An 18818-nucleotide genomic window follows, 5' to 3' on the forward strand; every position below is an offset into this window, starting at 1 on the left:
CTCCTTTCCCACCCTATCTGACACACACAGACAGATCCTACTCCTCAACCATCGGGTTCTAGGACTAGAGAGGACAACTTCACTTGCCCCATCACTGAACCACTCCCACCACCTATGGACTCACTTTCAAGGACCTGTCATCTCATGTTCTTGTTTTTTTGCTTAATTAATAATAATAATAATAATAATTATTATTATTTTTTCCCTTTTTGTATTTGCACTGTTTGTTGTCTTTGCACATCGCTGTTTGTCTGTCCTGTTGGGTGTGGTCTTTCATTGATTCTATTGTGTTTCTTGTACTTACTGTGAATGCCCGCAAGAAAATGAATCTCAGGGTTGTACGTGGTGACATATACTGTACTTTGATAATATATTTAATTTGAACTTTGAACTTTGTGAAGCATTCTACTACAATATTGTATCACATCTGTGGTAAATACTGTGTAGGACAAACATCCTCTGAAAAATGAAGAAATTTCTTCCACTGTTGTGCAGCTTCTGGAAGGAATTATTCCCTGCAGATACTTAGTGCTGCCCTCCAGTGTTTGCTCAGTGGACACTGTCATTCAGGGGCTTGGGCTATATTACCTTTTTTATTTTGTGAATGTATGTTTTTCCGAAATAACCTTATGTGTTTTTTGTGCTGTGTGCTGTTGGTAACGTGTTTTGCACCTTGGCACCAGAGGAACACAGTTTTGTTTGGCTGTATTGAATGATAATTAAACTTGCACTTGAACTCCTTTAGGCTGTTGATCATGGAGTGGGGAGCAGGTGTGGAATAACTGGGGGGAGCAGAGAAGGCTTGTTTGGACAGGAAAACAGAAACTCTGGGGACTGATAAACAGCATCAGACATGTGTAGAGGGATCAGGGTTCTGGGTCAGACAGTGGTCGAAGGGTTAGCATTGGACTTCAGCATCAGGGATCGAGGTCAGAAGGGTTTGGACAGCAGGATTAGTTGTTGCGAGAGCATATATGAATTTGAAAAGATTACCTTTATTTGTCACACGTACAGCGAAATATGTAGTTAAGTGCTTCATTCGGGTCAAATCAAATCTGCGAGGATTATGCTGGGCAGCTGATTGGAGGATGGGCTGAATGCCTCCTTGGAAGAATTGTAACATCTCTGCTGATTCCAGGGGGTGAGTGGCTTATGGCTGCTGAAAGTGTGGATGAAGCATTTAAGATGGCCACATGTTAACAGTGGAAGGGGTGCACAAATGACCTATATGCCTACCTATTGGCACCTCCGACCTCAGAATCCACAGATCTTCAGTGGATTGTCCTCTTTGATCTGGGAGAGACTGACAAAGATGGTATAAGACCATCAGATACAGGAGAAGAACTTAGCCATTCAGCCCATTAAGTCTGTTCCACCATTCCATCATGGCTGATTTATGTTCTCTCTCAACTTCATCTTCCTGCCTTCTCCTCATAAACTTTGACTAATCAAGAACCAATTGTCCTGCCCATTAAATACTGTATAGCCAATGGATTGGTCCTAGACTCCCCCACATCCTCTCTATGTCCACGCTATCTAGATCTTTCAATATTCAATAGGTTTCAGTGAGATCCCCCACCCCCAGTTCTCTAAACTCCAGTGAGTACAGGCCAGAGCCATCAAACACTCCTCATACCCTTTCATTTCTGGGATCAACCTCATGACCCACCTCTGGACCCTCTCCAATGCCAACAGAGGTCCAAAACTGCTCAGAGTGCTCCAAGTGAGGTCGGCCCAATGCCTTATACCTCCTCAGCATTGCATCCTTGCTTTTATATTCTAGTCCTCTCAATGCCAGCATTGTCCTTTCTTAGATATGGGCAGCATGGTAGCGTGGTGGTTAGCACAACGCTTTATGGTACCAGCGATTCAGGCCACTTTTCCTCGTGACCATGTGGGTTTCCTCTGGGTGCTCCGGTTTCCTCCCACAGTCCAAAAGATGTACTGGTTGGTAGGTTAATTGGTCATTGTAGGTTGGCTCACGATTAGGCTAGGGTTAAATCGGGCGTTTCGTTGAGCGGCCTACTCTATGCTCTATCTCAATAAATAAATAATACCTTGCAAAGTTGGTCTTGAACCTTTGGGATTTAGATGGCAGATTTTCCATACCATTTAATATTGCTCCTATTAATACATCAAGTTTAATTTGCTGTTATTTACGTATTACACAATAGTGTAAGGGGTTTAGTTTAAAATGAGCATGAGAAATAAGACTTTGATATATAAACTCTTCTTGGGGCTTTCAGCCGGGTCCAGGTGTTGCTCTTAACTGATGTTTCGATGACAAACTCTGCCGTCTTCATCAGGGATGATACCTAGACATGTCTAGTCCAGTGGTATATGTACTCAACTTCAGCCTTCCATCCGCCTGATTGGTTAGTCCTCAACCAATCAGATTTCTGCTCTCCTGGTTGAGAACTAACCAATCAGGTGGATGGAAGACAGGAGTTGAGTATATTTACCACCAGACCAGACATGCCCAGACATCATCCCTGATAAAGATGGCAGAGTTTGTCCTTAAAACATCAGTTAAAGTTGCCACCTGGACCCTGCTGAAAGCCCAAGAAGAGTGTATGTGTCATATACACCGGGGAAACACCAGGTCCTTTTCCAGGACTTTGACATATTTAAAAAAACGAGGCCTTGGTAGCTTTAAAGGGAGTGCTGACGGAAACGAAACCTAGTGAGACATACTGAACCTTGGGGACTTCTTAACATCCAGATGGAGGATTATTGGCGTATCATTACACCAGGTACAATGTAGCGTAGTTATTTTAAAGAATTATTTAGCCTCAGTTGCTTCATGTGAGCATTTTAATGCACACCAGTGACAGCAAAAGGTAGAGTTATATTGTAACATTACAGGACTATTGATCCAGAAATAAGAGCTTGAATTCCTCGCAAGTGCATGAGGGGAAATTACATTAAAGTACAAATATTGAACTAGTAAAAGAGATAATCTCAGTAACGGTGACCACAGAACTACTGGTTACGGCTAAACCTATATCTGGTTCACCAGTGTTCTTAGGGGTAGAGTGCCTTCCATATCCAGTGTCTCCCAAAGTTCAAAGTTCAGAGTAAGTTTATTGTCAAAGTACATAAATGTCACCACATATGACCCTGAGATTCATTTTCTTGCAGGCATACTCAATAAATCCAATACCCATAATAGAATCAATGAAAGACCACACCAACGGGACGGACAACCAGTCTTCAAAAGAAGGCAAACCTTGCAAATACATAAAGAAGTAAAGAGTAATAATAAATACATAAGCAATAAATATTGAGAAGGTGAAATGAAGAGTCCTTGAGAGTGAGTCCATAGCTTGCGGGAACATTTCAATGATGGGTTACGTGAACTTGAATGAATTTATCCCTTTTGGTTCAAGAGTCTGATGGTTGAGGGTTAATAACTGTTTCTGAATCTGTTGGCGTGAGACCTGAGGCTCTTGTACCTTCTTCCTGATGGCAGCAGTGAGAAGAGAGCTTGGCCTGGATAGTGGGTGGTCTCTGATGATGGATGCTGTTTACTTGTGACAACACTCCATGTAGATGTGGTCAGTGGTGGGGAGGGCTTTACCCATGATGGACTGGGCCGTATCCACTACTTTCTGTAGGATTTTCTGTTTAAGGGCTTTGGTGTTTCCATACTAGGCTTGATGCAGCCAGTCAATATACTCTCCACCACACATCTACAGATTAGGTGTAAAACTCAGTTTGACTCCTTCCTCAGTTGAAGAGTGCTTAGGGCTTAGCCCCCTGCTCTATTCGCTTGATACTTATGGCTGTGAGGCTAAGCACAGTCCCAATGCCATATTCAAGTTTGCTGATGACACCACTGTCATGGGACCGACTCAAAGGTGGTCATGAATGATCATATAGAAGGGAAATTGGAAATCTGGGTGAATGGTGCCACAACGACAGCCTTTCACTTAATGTCAGCAAGACCAAGGAGCTGATTATTGACTTCGGGAGGAGGAAACAGGACGTCCAAGTGCCAGTGCTCATCAGGGGATCAGAGGCGGAGAGGGTCAGCAACTGTCAATTGCTCAGTGCTATCATTTCAGAGTATCTGTCCAGTGTTAGGGTGATTGTCTGCAGGAAAACAAATCTCAGGGTTGTAATGGTGACAGAAATGTACTTTGATAGTAAATTTACTTTGAACTTTGAACAACTGCTGGCATTGCTAGTGAAGTTCATATAATGTACACATACAACGGCACGCATCCAGAGTATGCAATGGAATATGTCTGAAGTCATGAAGGCAATTACACTCACTGGTCTCTGTATTAAGTCCCTCCTGTATGTAATAAAGTGGCTGCTGAGGGCACGTTCATGGTCTTCTGCTGCAGTAGACCATCTGCTTCAAAGTTCCACGTGTTGTGCAATTGGAGATGGTCTTCTGCTCACCACTGTCGCAACGCATGGTTACTTGAATTACTGTCGCCTTCCTATCATCTTGAACCAGTCTGTCCATTCTCCTCTGATCTCTCTCATTAACAAGGCATTTTCACTCACAGACCTGCTGTTCACTGCATGTTGCTTTCTGTTTTTTTTTGCACCACTCTGTGAAACTCTAGAGATTATTGTACATGAAAATCCCAGGCGAACGGCAGTTTCTGAGATACTCAAACCACCCAGTCTGGCACCAACAATCATTGCACGATCAAGGTTACTTAGATCACATTTCTTTCCCGTTCTGATGTTTGGTCTGAACAACAAATGAACCTCTTGACCATGTCTGCATGCTCTTATGCATTGAGTTGCTGCCACCTGATTGGCTGATTAGATATTTGCATGGACAAGCAGGTGTACCTAATAATGTTTCAATTCAGTGGGCTCATTGGGACTGAATGCATGTCAATAAGTCCACAGGGCAAAATCAGCCAGTCAACCTGCCCTGTTTTATAAGACCATGAGATATAGGAGCAGAATTAGGCAATTTGTCCCACCAAGTCTGCTCTGCCATTTCATTATGGATGACGCATTTTCCTCTCAGCCCCAATCTCCTGCCTTCTCCTTGTATCCCTTCATGCCCTGATCAATCCAGAATCTATCCACCTCTGTCTTAAATATACATAAAGACTTGGCCTCCGCAGCTGCCTGTGGCAAAGAATTCCACAGATTCACCACCCTCTGGCTAAAGAAATTCCTCCTCATCTCCGTTCTAAAAGGACGCCCCTCTATTCTGAGGCCGTGTCCCCTGGTCTTAGACTCGACCACCATAGGAAACATCCTCTCCACATCCAAGGCCCTTCACCATTCAATAGGTTTCAATCAAGTCACCCTCAATCTTCTGAATTCTGGTGAATACAGGCCCAGAGCCATCAACTGCTCTTCATTTGACTCGTCATTTAATCCTGGACATTTGAGATATGCTGCTTACTTTGTTTTAACGCTTGGATTCTCTATTGCAGGGAATAAATTCAATGAAGATGAGGCACATGGGCTTGCAATTCCTGAAGGTTTTATTAATTCTCGTGTCTCATGTGGTTTGGGCGAAAGGGATCATGAAGAGCAACCCCACCCTGAACATTGCCGTGATCCTCGGAGGCACATCCTGCGAGATGGACATCAAAGACGTTCTGAACAAAGATGACTTCCAACACTTGCCCATCGACCCCAACGTGGTACAGGTCACGGTCAACGAGACCGACCCCAAGAGTATCATCACACGCGTGTGCGACCTCATGTCGGGGATGAAGATGCACGGCGTGGTGTTTGGCGATGACACCGATCACGAGTCCATTGCAGAAATTTTGGATTTTATTTCCGCTCAGACTATGATCCCAATTCTTGGAATACACGGTGGTTCTTCGATGATTATGGCAGACAAGGTAAGAACTGGTTCTTTCCCTGTTTGTGCTATGGTTGGTGGAAAAGCCTGGATACTTTCTGTTGATACCCATCCCAGGATGGGATGGAATAAGCAGTCCTATAAAACACAATCTACAAGTACCTGTTATGTACATTGACTGTATGAACATACGCTGACACCTAATGATGCCGATGTATTGGTGATGGAGTGTGTTAGAGGGTGGAGGTGTTAATCAGCTTGATGACCTGCGGGAAGTTTTGTTGCCCTGGCGTGTATGCAGTGTAGCCTCTTCCTTGATGGGTGTGGGACAAACAGTCCATAAGCAAGGTGGGTTGCCTTCATAATATTGCTGACCCTATTTCCTCTGGCACCTTTCTGCATATATGTGCTCGATGGTGCTTGCAATGTGTTGGGCAGTTTTGCCTACTTGTTGTAGATGCCTTGCTGTCTGCTGCAGTGCAGTATTCGCTCCGCGCGGTGACGTGTCATGTTCGGATGCCCTCCACTGCGCGTCTGCAGAAGGTCGTGAGAGTTGATGCGTGGAGCCCAGCCCTCTTCAGCCTCCTCAGGAGGTACAGGGTCGATGAGCTCTCTCGGCTGTGGAGGGCTTGTTCTGGCACTGTGAGACGTCGTACGAGATGGGCACTCCCAGCAGTTTGAAACTTCTTGTAGTTTCCACCGCTGAGCCGCCGATATAAAGGTGGTGTGGGTTTTCCTGAAGGCAATAACCATCTCCTTTGTCTTGTTGGCATTGAGGAAGAGGTTATTTGTTGGCATCAGGACTTGCACCTCCTCCCTGTAGGTCGTCTCATTGTTGTTGGTGAAGATCCCCCACCACGATTGTGACATTGGTGAACTTGACAGTGTGATTGCTCGGGTATTTGGCTTGCAGACATGAGAAAGTTTAGAAAATGGCAGTAGCCTTGAGAAGGACAGATGATATATTGTTCTAGAGGATGCAGTAAGTATCATCAGTTCACTGTGTGACCAACAGAATGGGCCTCACTTTGCTCTGTGATTCTAGGACGACATAAAACTCGAAAGGGTCCAGAGAAAAGTTCAGCGATGTTACTGTAACTGAAAGATTTTAATTCACTGGGGAGGCTGAAGTCCAGAGTCTGCAGGCCTGAGTCCACGTGTGCTGGAGTCTGGGGGCCCGTCCTGGGATTAGGGGATTGTATTTGTTTGGGTAGGGGGCTTGATTTTGCCATTGTTGTCTATTGCTTGTTGTGTTCTGTGTTGTTCTGTGGGCATGCTATGTTGATGCTGGAATGTGTGTGTCGACACTTGTGAGATGCCCCCGGTACGTCCACAGGTGCATAGGCTGTTTACACAAATGACGTATTTTACTAGATAGACTCATGACTAGTAAACTTCAATCTTAAATCTTGATTTATGAGGACCGGCTGAGACTTTTTTTTACCCTGAAGCACGTTCTGAAACAACGGTAGCCTAGTTGTTAGCATGCCGCTATTAGAGCTCAGGGTGTTCCAGAGATCAGAGTTCAATTCCAGTGTCCACTATATCTTCCCCATGGAATGTGTAGATTTCCTCCAGGGTCTCTGGTTTCCTCCCACAGTTCAAAGTCGTACCAGTTAAGGTTAATTGGTCATTGTAAATGGTCCCGTGATTAGTTTAGGGTTAAATAGGAGTCGTTGTGTGTTGCTATGGCAGCACAGCTTGAAGGGCCTACTCAAAGTTCAAAGTTCAAAGCAAATTTTATTATCAAAGTACATATATGTCACCGTATACAACCTTAACATTCATTTTCCCGCAGGCATACTTGGCAACTCTGTAGAACAGTAACTATAACAGGATCAGTGAAAGATCAACCAGAGTGCAGAAGACAACAAACTGTCAAATGCAAATATGAATAAATAGCAATAAATAACGAGAACATGAGATAATGAGATAAAGAGTCCTTAAAGTGAGATCATTGGTTGTGGCAACATCTCAATGGATGGGCAAGTGAGTGTAGTTATCCCTTTTGTTCAAGAGCCTGACAGTTGAGGGGTAGTAACTGTTCTTAAATCTGGTGGTGTGAGTCCTGAGGCTCCTGTACCTTCTACCTGATGGCAGCAGTGAGAAGAGAGCATAGCCTGGGTGGTGGGGATCTCTCATGATGAATATGACTCTGTGCGTATCTCTAAATAAAATAAGACAAAATACATAAAGAGACCTGAGGAGAAGCTTTTTCACTCAGGCAGGAGAGGGGGGAGGGGGTATATGGAACAAGCTGCCAGATAAGGCTAGAGAAAGCTAAATAGCAACATTTTTGAAGGATATAGGCCAATTGCAGACAAATGGGACTATCCCCAATAGACATCTTCGCGGGCACATTGATGAGTTTTGCTGAATGATCCGAGACTCAGACACACAGTTTTTTTTTAAAGCCAGTAGAGAGAGGTACCCTTCCACTGAGCCTTGGGGGTTACATCCATTAAATACTGGCAGAACTCAACAAGTCACGCCACATCTCCGGAGAGGAATAGGCAGTTGACATTTTCTGGCCAGGCCCTTCATCAGAAGGTCTCGGCCCAAAACATCAACTCTTATTCCTCTCCATTGGTGCTGCCTGACCTGCTAAGTTCCTCCAGCATTTTAAATTCAAGATTCAAGAGTCGAGATTGCTTAATGTCATTTCCAGTACACAAGTGTAAAGGGGAATGTGTTACCCTGGGTCTGATGCAGCACAAAAAACCCATAATAAGATAAAGAACAGTCAGTCAGTCAGTCAGTGGGTACCGTCCCGAATCCGCAGTTGGCGGCTATGAACCTCCATCTTCTTCGATCTTGCGCTCTTTTTCTGGCCTCGGCGTAACTCAACTCAGTCCATTGCCTCACATTATCATACCAAGTGGTTTGCTGCCTTCCTCTTTCCCTCTTTCCTTCTATCATCCCTTCCAATAACAATTTCTGCAGCCCACCACCTCTTAACAAGTGCCCGGCATATTCCAGCTTCCTTTTCTGCACTTCTTCAGCAAATCCTTTTCTCTCCTCACTCTCTTCAACACTTCCATATTACTGACCTTCATCGCCCACCTAATTTCCTGCATGCTCCTTAAACACCACATTTCAAATGCCTCCAGTCGTCGTCGCATTTCCTTGCATAAGGTCCACGATTCGACTCCATACAACAGACTGCTCCAGATAAAGAACACAATAATAAAAACACAATAAATATAAATACATAAGATCACTTATGTGCATAAAATTGATTGAATGCACATAGGTAACGTTAGGTACAAGAGTGTTTGTACAAAAGGTAACTGTCAGGAGATGACAAAGTAGTGGTGGTTGGGGGTGTGGAGGGGTGGAGGTGTTGATCAGCTTTTCCGCTTGGGGAAAGGAACCGTTTTTGAGTCTGATGGTCCTGACGTGGATGCTTTGTAGCCTCCTCCCTGATGAGAGTGTTTTCCGATATCTGCAGAATCTTTTGTGTTATGGATTTCCTCCCGAGGTGATGATGTGCCAACTGATTGGACTGACATAACTACCTAACTGATTGATTATCTGAGGCCGCACAATGGGATGGATTGAGCTGGGCCAAGCACGGTGCCCAGAGTTGCAGCCTGTGCTCCCTGCCTCTTGATGCTCAGCTGGGCTCTATGTTTAAAGTTTCAAGTTCAAAGTAAATTTAGTATCGAAGTACATTTATGTCACCATATACTACACTGAGAAATATCTGCGTACTCTCCTGCCGAAGGGTTTCGGCCTGAAATGTCAACTGTTTACTCTTTTCCTAGATGCTGCCTGGCCTGCTGAGTTCCTCCAGCATTTTGTGTGTTTTACTATCCTGAGATTCATTTTCTTGCTGGCCCGCTCAATTAATCCAATGGCCACAATAGAATCAATGAAAGAGTGCACCAGCAGGGCTGATTAGAAAATTAGAAATAATAATAATGATATTATATATATTAATATACTGTATGTATTAATATATACACATTAATAGATCTCAACAATTTTCTTAAAAATCCTGAAGACGCACCTGATGTTCTGACAGAAGCTAAACCTTATCTCTTAGCTAAAGGGGAAATCACAAATGACCCATCAAAACATCTTCCTATTACTTGTTTACAAACTATATAGAAAATTGTAGCATCATGCATCTCGCAACTAATTACCACTCACTTCGATAACCACGATATACTCACAGAAGAGCAGAGAGGATGCCTTAAGGGTATGAAAGGATGTAAAGAACATCTGATAATAGATTCTGTAATTCTAAATCAAGCCCGGTGGAAAAGCAGAAATCTTTCATGTTGCTATATTGACTACCAAAAAGCATTTGATTCTGTCTCACATTGATGGTTAACAGAAGCTCTTAATATATATAAACTACATCAAGTACTTGTTAAATTCCTGCAACATCTGATGGAGGATTGGCTACTGTAATCACCCTATCTATTAACAACCAAAAACGAACAACCATGGTTATTAAACTAAACTGAGACATTTTCCAGGGCGACTCTCTAAACCCACTATGGTTTTGTCTAGCTTTAAACCTGCTCTCTAATTTACTGATGAAAATACCCAGTATCAAATCGGAGACAGCCAAACAAATTATACCTTGACGCACCTTCTATAGGTGGATGATTTGAAATTATACACTCCTTCATCAGTAAAGTGAAAACAATTAATTCAAATAGTAGGGCTATTTTCCCGAGATATAAACATGAACTTTGGACTAGATAAGTGCAGAATATTAAACATAAAGGAAGGTGCAATAGAGCTAATAGAATATAAAACAGAGCAGCAGGAAACAATACAACCGATGGATGAAATGAAACATACAAGTATCTAGGATACCAAAAAGCAAAGAAAATAGATCATAATGCAATAAAAGGAAAACTTTCTACAGAGTTTACTTCAAGGCTTAGGAAAATCTGCCAAATAGAACAAAGGCAATAAGCACTTTTCCTCTACCCAGATTAATGTAGTCTTTTAGCACAATATGGTCTGAAAACCAGTCTGGAAAATTTACAAAGAAAAATTAAAACTGAAATGACAGATTTTAGAAAACTCTATGTATACTTGAACACACTTCGATTAACACTACCAAGGACAAAAGGAGGAAGAGGGATAACAAGACATTAAAAATTTACACAATGAACTTCTAAGTATATACCTTCATCAATAAAAACAGAACTCAGCACTCCATGTGAGCATATGTAATTTTGATAAGGAGTCCACACCACTAAACTTAAATGAAAGCACAGCCCAGAAAAATGAATAAATTATCACTATAGAGGAAAAAGTGAACCAATGGAAGAGCACGACCCTCCATGGAAGACATTCCCATGATCTGAACAGACTAGATGTTGACAAGGAAGCTTCGAATGACTGGCTCAGAGTTGGAGACCTCTACCCAGAAACAGAAGGGTTTTCTTTTGACAATATAGAACTAGGTGGCTAACACTAAGAAATGATGAAAAGTACATAGTAGGAGGCCGACAAATTCAAGATGGTAAATGTGGAAAATGCAAAGAGAAACCAGAAACAATCCAACGCATTGCAGGATCCTGCAGTAGTTTAACTCAATCTGATTACTTACACAGGCACAGTCAAACATCATTCTCCAAAATCTTGCTTTAAAGTACAAAGTTATAAAAGACTCCATACCTTACTATATATACGAGCCTGATCCAGTTTTATAATCGAAGTCCCGCAAATTATATTATGACTGATCCATTATTATAGATAGGACAATCAATAATAACCATCTGGATATAATATTACAGGATAAACAAGCAAGAATAACTCACTTAATAGATCTAGCCATTCCAAACCCACATAACATACAGAAATCAGTGAAAAACACCAGAAATATGCTGAATCAAAAGAGGAAATTGAAAGACTATGGAACATGAACAGGGTATACATTGTCCCGATGGTAATATCTACACCTGGTAACATCCCAAAGTCACTACATAATAGCATTAAACGATTAGGTTTACACAGCAATATTTTTGTAAATCTTCAGAAAGCCACAATATTAAACACCACTAGAATAGTCTGGAAGTTCCTAGCAATTGAGAAGGAGTGTACTTGGCTATGCCTGTACCTCAGGTTTTACTAGCTTGAGCTGAGAAAAAAAAACAATAAATATCAAGAACATGAGATGAAGAACCTTTGAAAATGAGTCCATAGATTGTGAGAAAAGTTCAGTGATGGGGCAAGTGAAGTTGAGTGAAGTTATCCCTCTGGTTCAGAAGCCTGATGGTTGAGGGGTAGTAACTGTTCCTGAACCTGGTGGTGAATCCTGAGCCTCCTGTACCTCCTCCCTGTTTGCAGCAGTGAGAAGAGAGCATGACCTCTTCAAGGTGGGGTTCCCTTATGATGGATGCTCCTTTCCTGTAACAATGCCCCACGTAGACGTCCTCAATGGTGGGGAGGGCTTTACCTATGATGGACTGGGCCATATCCACTACTTTCTGTCGGACTTTCTGTTTAAGGGCATTGGTGTTTCCATACCAGGCTGTGATGCAGCCAGTCAGTATACTCTCCCCTCCACATCTATGGAAGTCTGTCAAAGTTTTAGATGACGTGCCGAATTTTCGCAAACTTCTGAAGAAGTAGCTTTGCTGTAGTGCCTTCTTTGTAGTTGCACTTATGTGCTGGGCCCCAGACAAGTCCCCTGAAATGATAAATGAGGAACTTAAAGTTGCTGACCCTCTCCACCTCTGATCCCCTGATGAGGTCTGGCTCGTAGACCTCAGGTTTTCTCCTCCTGAAGTCAATCATCAGCTCCTTGGTCTTGCTGACGCTGAGTAAGAGGTTGTTGTTGTGGCTCCACTCAACCAGATTTTCAATCTCCCTCTTCTATGCTGAATCATCACCGCCTTTGATTCAGCCTGTAACAGTGGTGTCATCAGCCAACGTGAATATGGCATTGGGGCTGCACTTAGTGTAAAGCGAGTAGAACAGGGGGCTAAGCACTCAGCCTTGTGGTGCTCTTGTGCTGACGGAGATTGTGGAGGAGATGTCGTCGTCGATCCGAACTGACTGGGGTCTGCGAGTGAGGAAATTGAGGATCCAGTTGCACAAGGAGGTATTGAGGCCGAGGAAGGACAGTCTTTCTGGCTGTCTGCGCCCCAGGGCCAGATGGTGTCGTCTGAACAGCAGTGAGGCCTTGGGTGGTGTTCTGGGCTGAGACAGAAGGTATCGCTGGTGGTGAGTCTCTGCCACCTGTTAAAGCTATCAGCGATCTCTACAGTTTTTAAATGTCTCTGATTATCAGGGCCATCTAAAAACTAGTCAGTTAAAGAAAGTAATTAATATGAATAAATGGAGGCATTGAACACTTAGAAATCATTTGAAATATTAATCAGAATCAGAATGAGTTTTATTATCACTGGCATAAAATGTGTTGCTTTGATGCCAGCAGTACAGTGCAGGCATAAAACCTTACAATAAGTTACAATAAGAGTATATAAAAAATAAATTAATCTTACAAATGAGATCAGAATAGTGAGGTAGTGTTCATTGGTTAGTCGTGCGTTGAACAGATAGTGGAGGGAAAGAAGCATTCCTGACGTGTGAGCCTTCAGGCTCCTGACCCACCTCCCTGATGGTAGCAATGAAAAGAGGGCATGTTCTGGGTGATGGAGGCCTTTCCAGTTTAGATTATGAAGACACGCAGTCCTATTTTATTGTCATTTAGCAATGCATGCACTAAGAAATGATACAATATTTCCTCCGGTGTGATATCACAAAACACAGGACAGACCAGGACTGAAAAAACTGACAAAACCACATAATTATAACATATAGTTACAACAGTGCAGCAATACCATAACTTGATGAAGAAGTCCATGAGCACAGCAAGAAGTTCAAAGTCTCTGAAATGTCCCACATCTCACGCAGACGGGAGGAGGAAGAAAAACTCTCCCTGTCATGCTGACCACAATCCGACTCTGAGTCATCCGAAAACTTCGAGCTCCGATCAGCTCTCTGACACCGAGTACTGAGCGCCATCTCCGTCCGAACGATTCGACCTCAATCTCGGTCGCCAACAGCAGGCAAAGCCGGGGATTTTGAGGCCTTCCCTCCGGAAGATTCCCGACCGCGCAGTAACAACAGCAGAGAACTGGCGTTTCAGAAATTTCTCCAGATGTTCCTCTGTGCTTTCACATCCATCTCCATCAAATCAGAATTGTCCACGGCCCCTATTTAACGGATACGTTATCATTTTTCACCGGAGGGCTGCGCACGCACGGCGCGCTGATCTCTCTCCTCCCGCCTCTCTCCTCTCATGACGGATGCCACTTTCCTGAGGCATCACCTTCAGGAAGATGCCCTCGATGTTGGGGAGGCTTTTGCCCATGACGGAGCTGGCTGAGTTTACAACCCTCCGCAGCCTTTTCCGATCCCGTGCACTGGCCCCTCCGTACCAGACGGTGATGAAACGAGTCAGAATGCTCTCCACAGTGCATCTGTAGAAATTCGCTAAGAAAGGCAAAATAATTAAAAGTTAACTGACCCTCCAGCTTGCCAACCCATTTCCAAAGCCAGGCCTGACATCTGAAGAGTCACATCTCAAAACATCATCCATCCACTCCCTTCACAGATGCTGCCTGACCCACCAGCACTTCGCGTTTTGCTCTAGATTCCAGCATTTGCAGTTTCTTGTGTCTCCATAAATTCAAAACCGTCCAAGTGGTTGTCTTTGTTAAACGCTGGTCTGTTTCAGCAACCACAGGCAGTAATGGTGGAATTCATTTTTAAAGTTTTTTTTTACAATGTTTTAGGGGTTTTTTTTAGGTTCATAGGCTTGGATTTGGGGACAGAGAGGGGAATTAGGAGTCAGGGGCAAGGGTGTGGGGGAATTTGAGGACTGGCGGGAGTTGAAGGCAATTGGTAAGGGAGTGGTCAGACGTCGGGCTAGCAGGACGGAGAGAATGTTCAGGGTCCTGTAATTGGTGACAACACAGCTTGAGGCCTAATGTCGGGGTCTTGTCATCGGCGAGTCTCCATTTGAGGCCTCAAGGTCAGGTCCTCATTCAGATTCCTTGTTCAAAGTTCAAAGTAAATTTATTATCAAAGTACATATGTGTCAGCATATACAATCCCGAGGTTCATTTTCTTGCAGCCATACTCAATAAATCCTTTTTCAATCTTTTTATTAATTTCATAAAAATAAAGATATCATGTTAATGGTACAAATCCATAATTCACAAATCCATAAGTCCATAATAGAATAATAGCCATAATAGAATCAATGAAAGACTACACCAACTTGCGTGTTCAACGCCATTCATCATCACCTGTGAGTGCTGGGTCAATACTGAAGATCGAAGCCTGAAATATGACTTAAAGTCCGGATCAAAGACCAAAGGTCAATTGGAAATCGAGATCAAAGCCTGAACGTCAATCAGAGATATAGATTGAAGACCAAAAGTCGATTGGAGGTCTGGAACAAAGTATGAATTCCATTGGAAGTCTGGAGGTCGAGGCCCAACGGCTGGACCCTGGGTCTGCAAATCTCTGCGCGTCCGCTGGGGACCCTGGGTCCCAATGTCTGTGAATCCACAAGTCTGCTGGAGGCTGGAGACTAATGGTGGCCTGTCTTGGATTAGAGGACTGTGTATGTGTATTGGTAGGGAGGAAGGGACAAGGTTTGTTTGCCTGTTGTTGCTTTGTTGCTGTTATGTTCTGTCTTTGTTGTGTTATGTGTCATTTTGCTGAGCGCTGTGGGCATGGTGTGTCGGCTCCAGAATAGAAACATAGGTGCAGGAGTAGGCCATTCGGCTCTTTGAGCCTGCACCGCCATTCAGTATGATCATGGCTGATCATCCAACCCAGAACCCTGTACCTGCCTTCCCTCCATACCCCCTGATCCCTTTAGCCACAAGGGCCATATCTAACTCCCTCTTAATGAACTGGCCTCAACTGTTTCCTGTGGCAGAGAATTCCACAGATTCACCACTCTCTCTGTGAAGAAGTTTTTCCTCATCTCGGTCCTAAAAGGCTTCCCTTTTATCCTCAAACTGTGACCCCTCGTTCTGGACTTCCCTAACATCATGAACAATCTTCCTGCATCTAGCCTGTCCAATCCCTTTAGAATTTTATACATTTCAATAAGGTCCGCCCTCAATCTTCTAAATTCCAGCGAGTATAAGCTTAGTCGATCCAGTCTTTCATCATATGAAAGTCCTGCCATCCCAGAATGTGTGGAAACCTTGGGTGTGTTGGTTGTTTACTAGCTTTTCCTTTTCAAATCTCAGGGCGAACTCTATCATATTGTAATCACTGCCTCCTAAGAGTTCCTTTACCTTAATATTAGGGAGCTTAAAGTCAAGGAAGCCTTAGGGGGAAGTGATTATAATATGATAGAATTCATCCTGCAATTTGAGAGGGAGAAGCTAAAATCAGATGTATCAGTATTACTAAAAGGAACTACAGAGGCATGAGAGAGGAGCTGGCCAAAGTTGATTGGAAGGGGACACTAGTAGAGATGACAGCAGAATAACAATGGCTGAAGTTTCTGGGAGCAATTGAGAAGGCACTGGACAGATACACCACAAAGAAGAAGTGTTCTAAGGGGAGGATGAGGTAATGGTGGCTGACAAGGGAAGTTAAAGGCAGCATAACTGCAATAGAGATGGCATATAACCTTGCAGTGTAGGGAAGCATATGGTCATGCATTTTGATAGAAGGAATAAAGGTGTAGACTATTTTCTAAACAGGGAGCAAATTCAGAAATCAGAGGTGCAAAGGAACTTGGGATTCCTTATGCAGAATTTCCTTAAAGGTTAACTTGCAGGTTGAGTCAGTGATAGGGAAGGCAACTGCAATATTTCCATTCATTTTGAGAGGACTAGAATACAAAAGCAAGGATGTAATGCTGAGGCTTTATAAGGCATTCATCAGACTCCATATGGAGTATTGTGAACAGTTTTGGGCCCCTTATCTAAGAGAAGATGTGCTGGCATTGGAAAGTGTCCAGAAGAGCTTCACAAGAGTGGTCCCAGGAATGAAAGAGTTATTGTATGAGGAGATTTTGATGGCTCTGGGTCTGTACTCACTGGAGTTCAGGAGAATGAGGGGAGATCTCATTGAAACCTATTGAATATTGAAAGGCCTAGATAGAATGGACGTAGGGAGGATGCTTCCTGTAGTGGGGGAGTCTAGGACGAGAGGGCGTAGATTCAGAATACAGGATGTTTCTTTAGAACAGAGAGGAGGCGGAATTTCTTCAGGCAGAGGATGGTGAATCTGTGGAATCCATTGCCACAGACGGCTGTGGAGGCCAAGTCGTTGGGCATGTTTAAAGCGGAGGTTGATAGGCTCTTGATTAGAAATGGCATCAAAGATTATGTGGAGATGGCAGGAGAATGGAGTTGAGGGGGGATAATAAATCAGCCATGATGGAATAGCAGACTCAATGGGCCGAATGGTCTAATTCTGTTCCCATCTCTTACCGTCTTTTGGACACATTTCACTGTACGTGTGATAAACAAAATATGAATCTGACATCTATGTGTAGCCCCCAGTATTGATACATCGGAGCAGAGGCGAGGGTTCTGAGAGTGACCCGACCCGAGAGTGGCGCCGAAGCTCGTATAGCAAGCAAACACCCGTGCATGCACCACGGGAGTCAGGGTCACCTTCATTCTTAGGAACCTTGCCTCAGGATCCCTCCAGGCTGTCTCGGCTGGTTTGCCACACACGTCCAGGACTGTGTGAAGCTCTGCGCAGTCTCTGAAAATCACAGCCTCTCCATTCGCTCCGACTCATTCAAGTATTAACCTCAGCTGTATCTCTAAAGCGACCAATGCCGAGGGCAATTAAACTAATATCTGTGCAACCAGAACAGCCAGCAGATAATTGGCCTGGGCTGCAGTGATTGACAGATGTGGCATCAACAGCTCCTTCCAAAGTCCTGACCTCTACTATTACAGACCCCTTGCTTCATGGTATTGGTCCATAGCACATAAAAAAGGTTGGGAACCCCTGACTGAGAAGAACAAAAGCCCAACATATATGTAGAACACCTAGTAATGAAACACTAGTAATCAAAGTTTATACATCTAACCATATACAGCCCTGAGATTCATTTTCTTGCGGGCATTCACAGTAAATACAAGAAACACAATAGAATCAATGAAAGGCCGTATCCAACAAGATGGATAAACAACCAATGCACAAATACAGACAGAAAGAAAAAAGAAATAATAATAATAACACATAACCAATAACTATCAAGAATATGAAATGAAAAATCCTTGAAAGTGAGTCTATAGGTTGTAGGAATAGTTCGGAGATGAGGTGAGTGAAGCTGGGTGAAGTTATCCCCTCTAGTACAAGAGCCTGATGGTTGAGGGGTAATAACCGATGGTGGGGGTTCTAACGCTCCTGTACCTTCTTCCTGCTGGCAGTGAGAAAAGAGCACGGCCTGGATGGTGTGGGCCCCTGACGATGGACGCTGCTTTCTAGCGACAGCACTCCATGTAGGTGTGCTCAATGGCGAATAAAGGGAAGGCATTCGGTTAAAGAAGGCATTTTATGAGCTTTGAAGATAGATCATACAACATAGACTATGGAAGTGTACCGCATAGTACAGGCCCTTCAGGTCATGATGCTGTGCTGAAAATTAACCAACGCCAAGATCAATCTAACCCTTGCTTGTCACCCTCCATTTTTCTATCATCCATGTGCCTATTTGAGAATCTCTTAAATGTTGCTAAATATCTGTGTCTACCACCAACACTGGCAGAATGTGCTTACCACTTTCTGTGGAAAAAATCCTACCCCTGACAGCCCTCCCCATACTTTTCTCAAATCAGCTTAAAATTATACCGCTTCATATTAGCTATTTTCGCCCTGGGGAAAATGTTTGGCCGTCCACTCTATCCATCCTCTTATAATCTTACACATCTCTATCAAGTCACCTCTCATCCACATTGTCTCCAAAGAGAAAAGTCTGAGCTCACTCAGTCTATCCTCATAAAATGTCCTTTCTAATCCAGGTGGCATCCTGGTTAATCTCCTCTGC

General features: G+C 43.5%; 1 protein-coding gene across 1 annotated transcript in view; it reads left to right on the forward strand.

Moving 5' to 3' along the window:
- LOC134354104 (glutamate receptor ionotropic, NMDA 2B-like) overlaps positions 1–18818 on the forward strand; it is a 614023-nt gene that overhangs the window by 196090 nt on the left and 399115 nt on the right. The window contains exon 4 of the mRNA XM_063062883.1: positions 5418–5837. Coding sequence (XP_062918953.1) covers positions 5430–5837 — 408 coding nt within the window. The 5' untranslated portion in view covers positions 5418–5429. The remainder of the gene's footprint in view (positions 1–5417; positions 5838–18818) is intronic.

Source organism: Mobula hypostoma, chromosome 11, assembly GCF_963921235.1.
Source record: "Mobula hypostoma chromosome 11, sMobHyp1.1, whole genome shotgun sequence".
Taxonomy (NCBI): Eukaryota; Metazoa; Chordata; class Chondrichthyes; order Myliobatiformes; family Myliobatidae; genus Mobula; species Mobula hypostoma.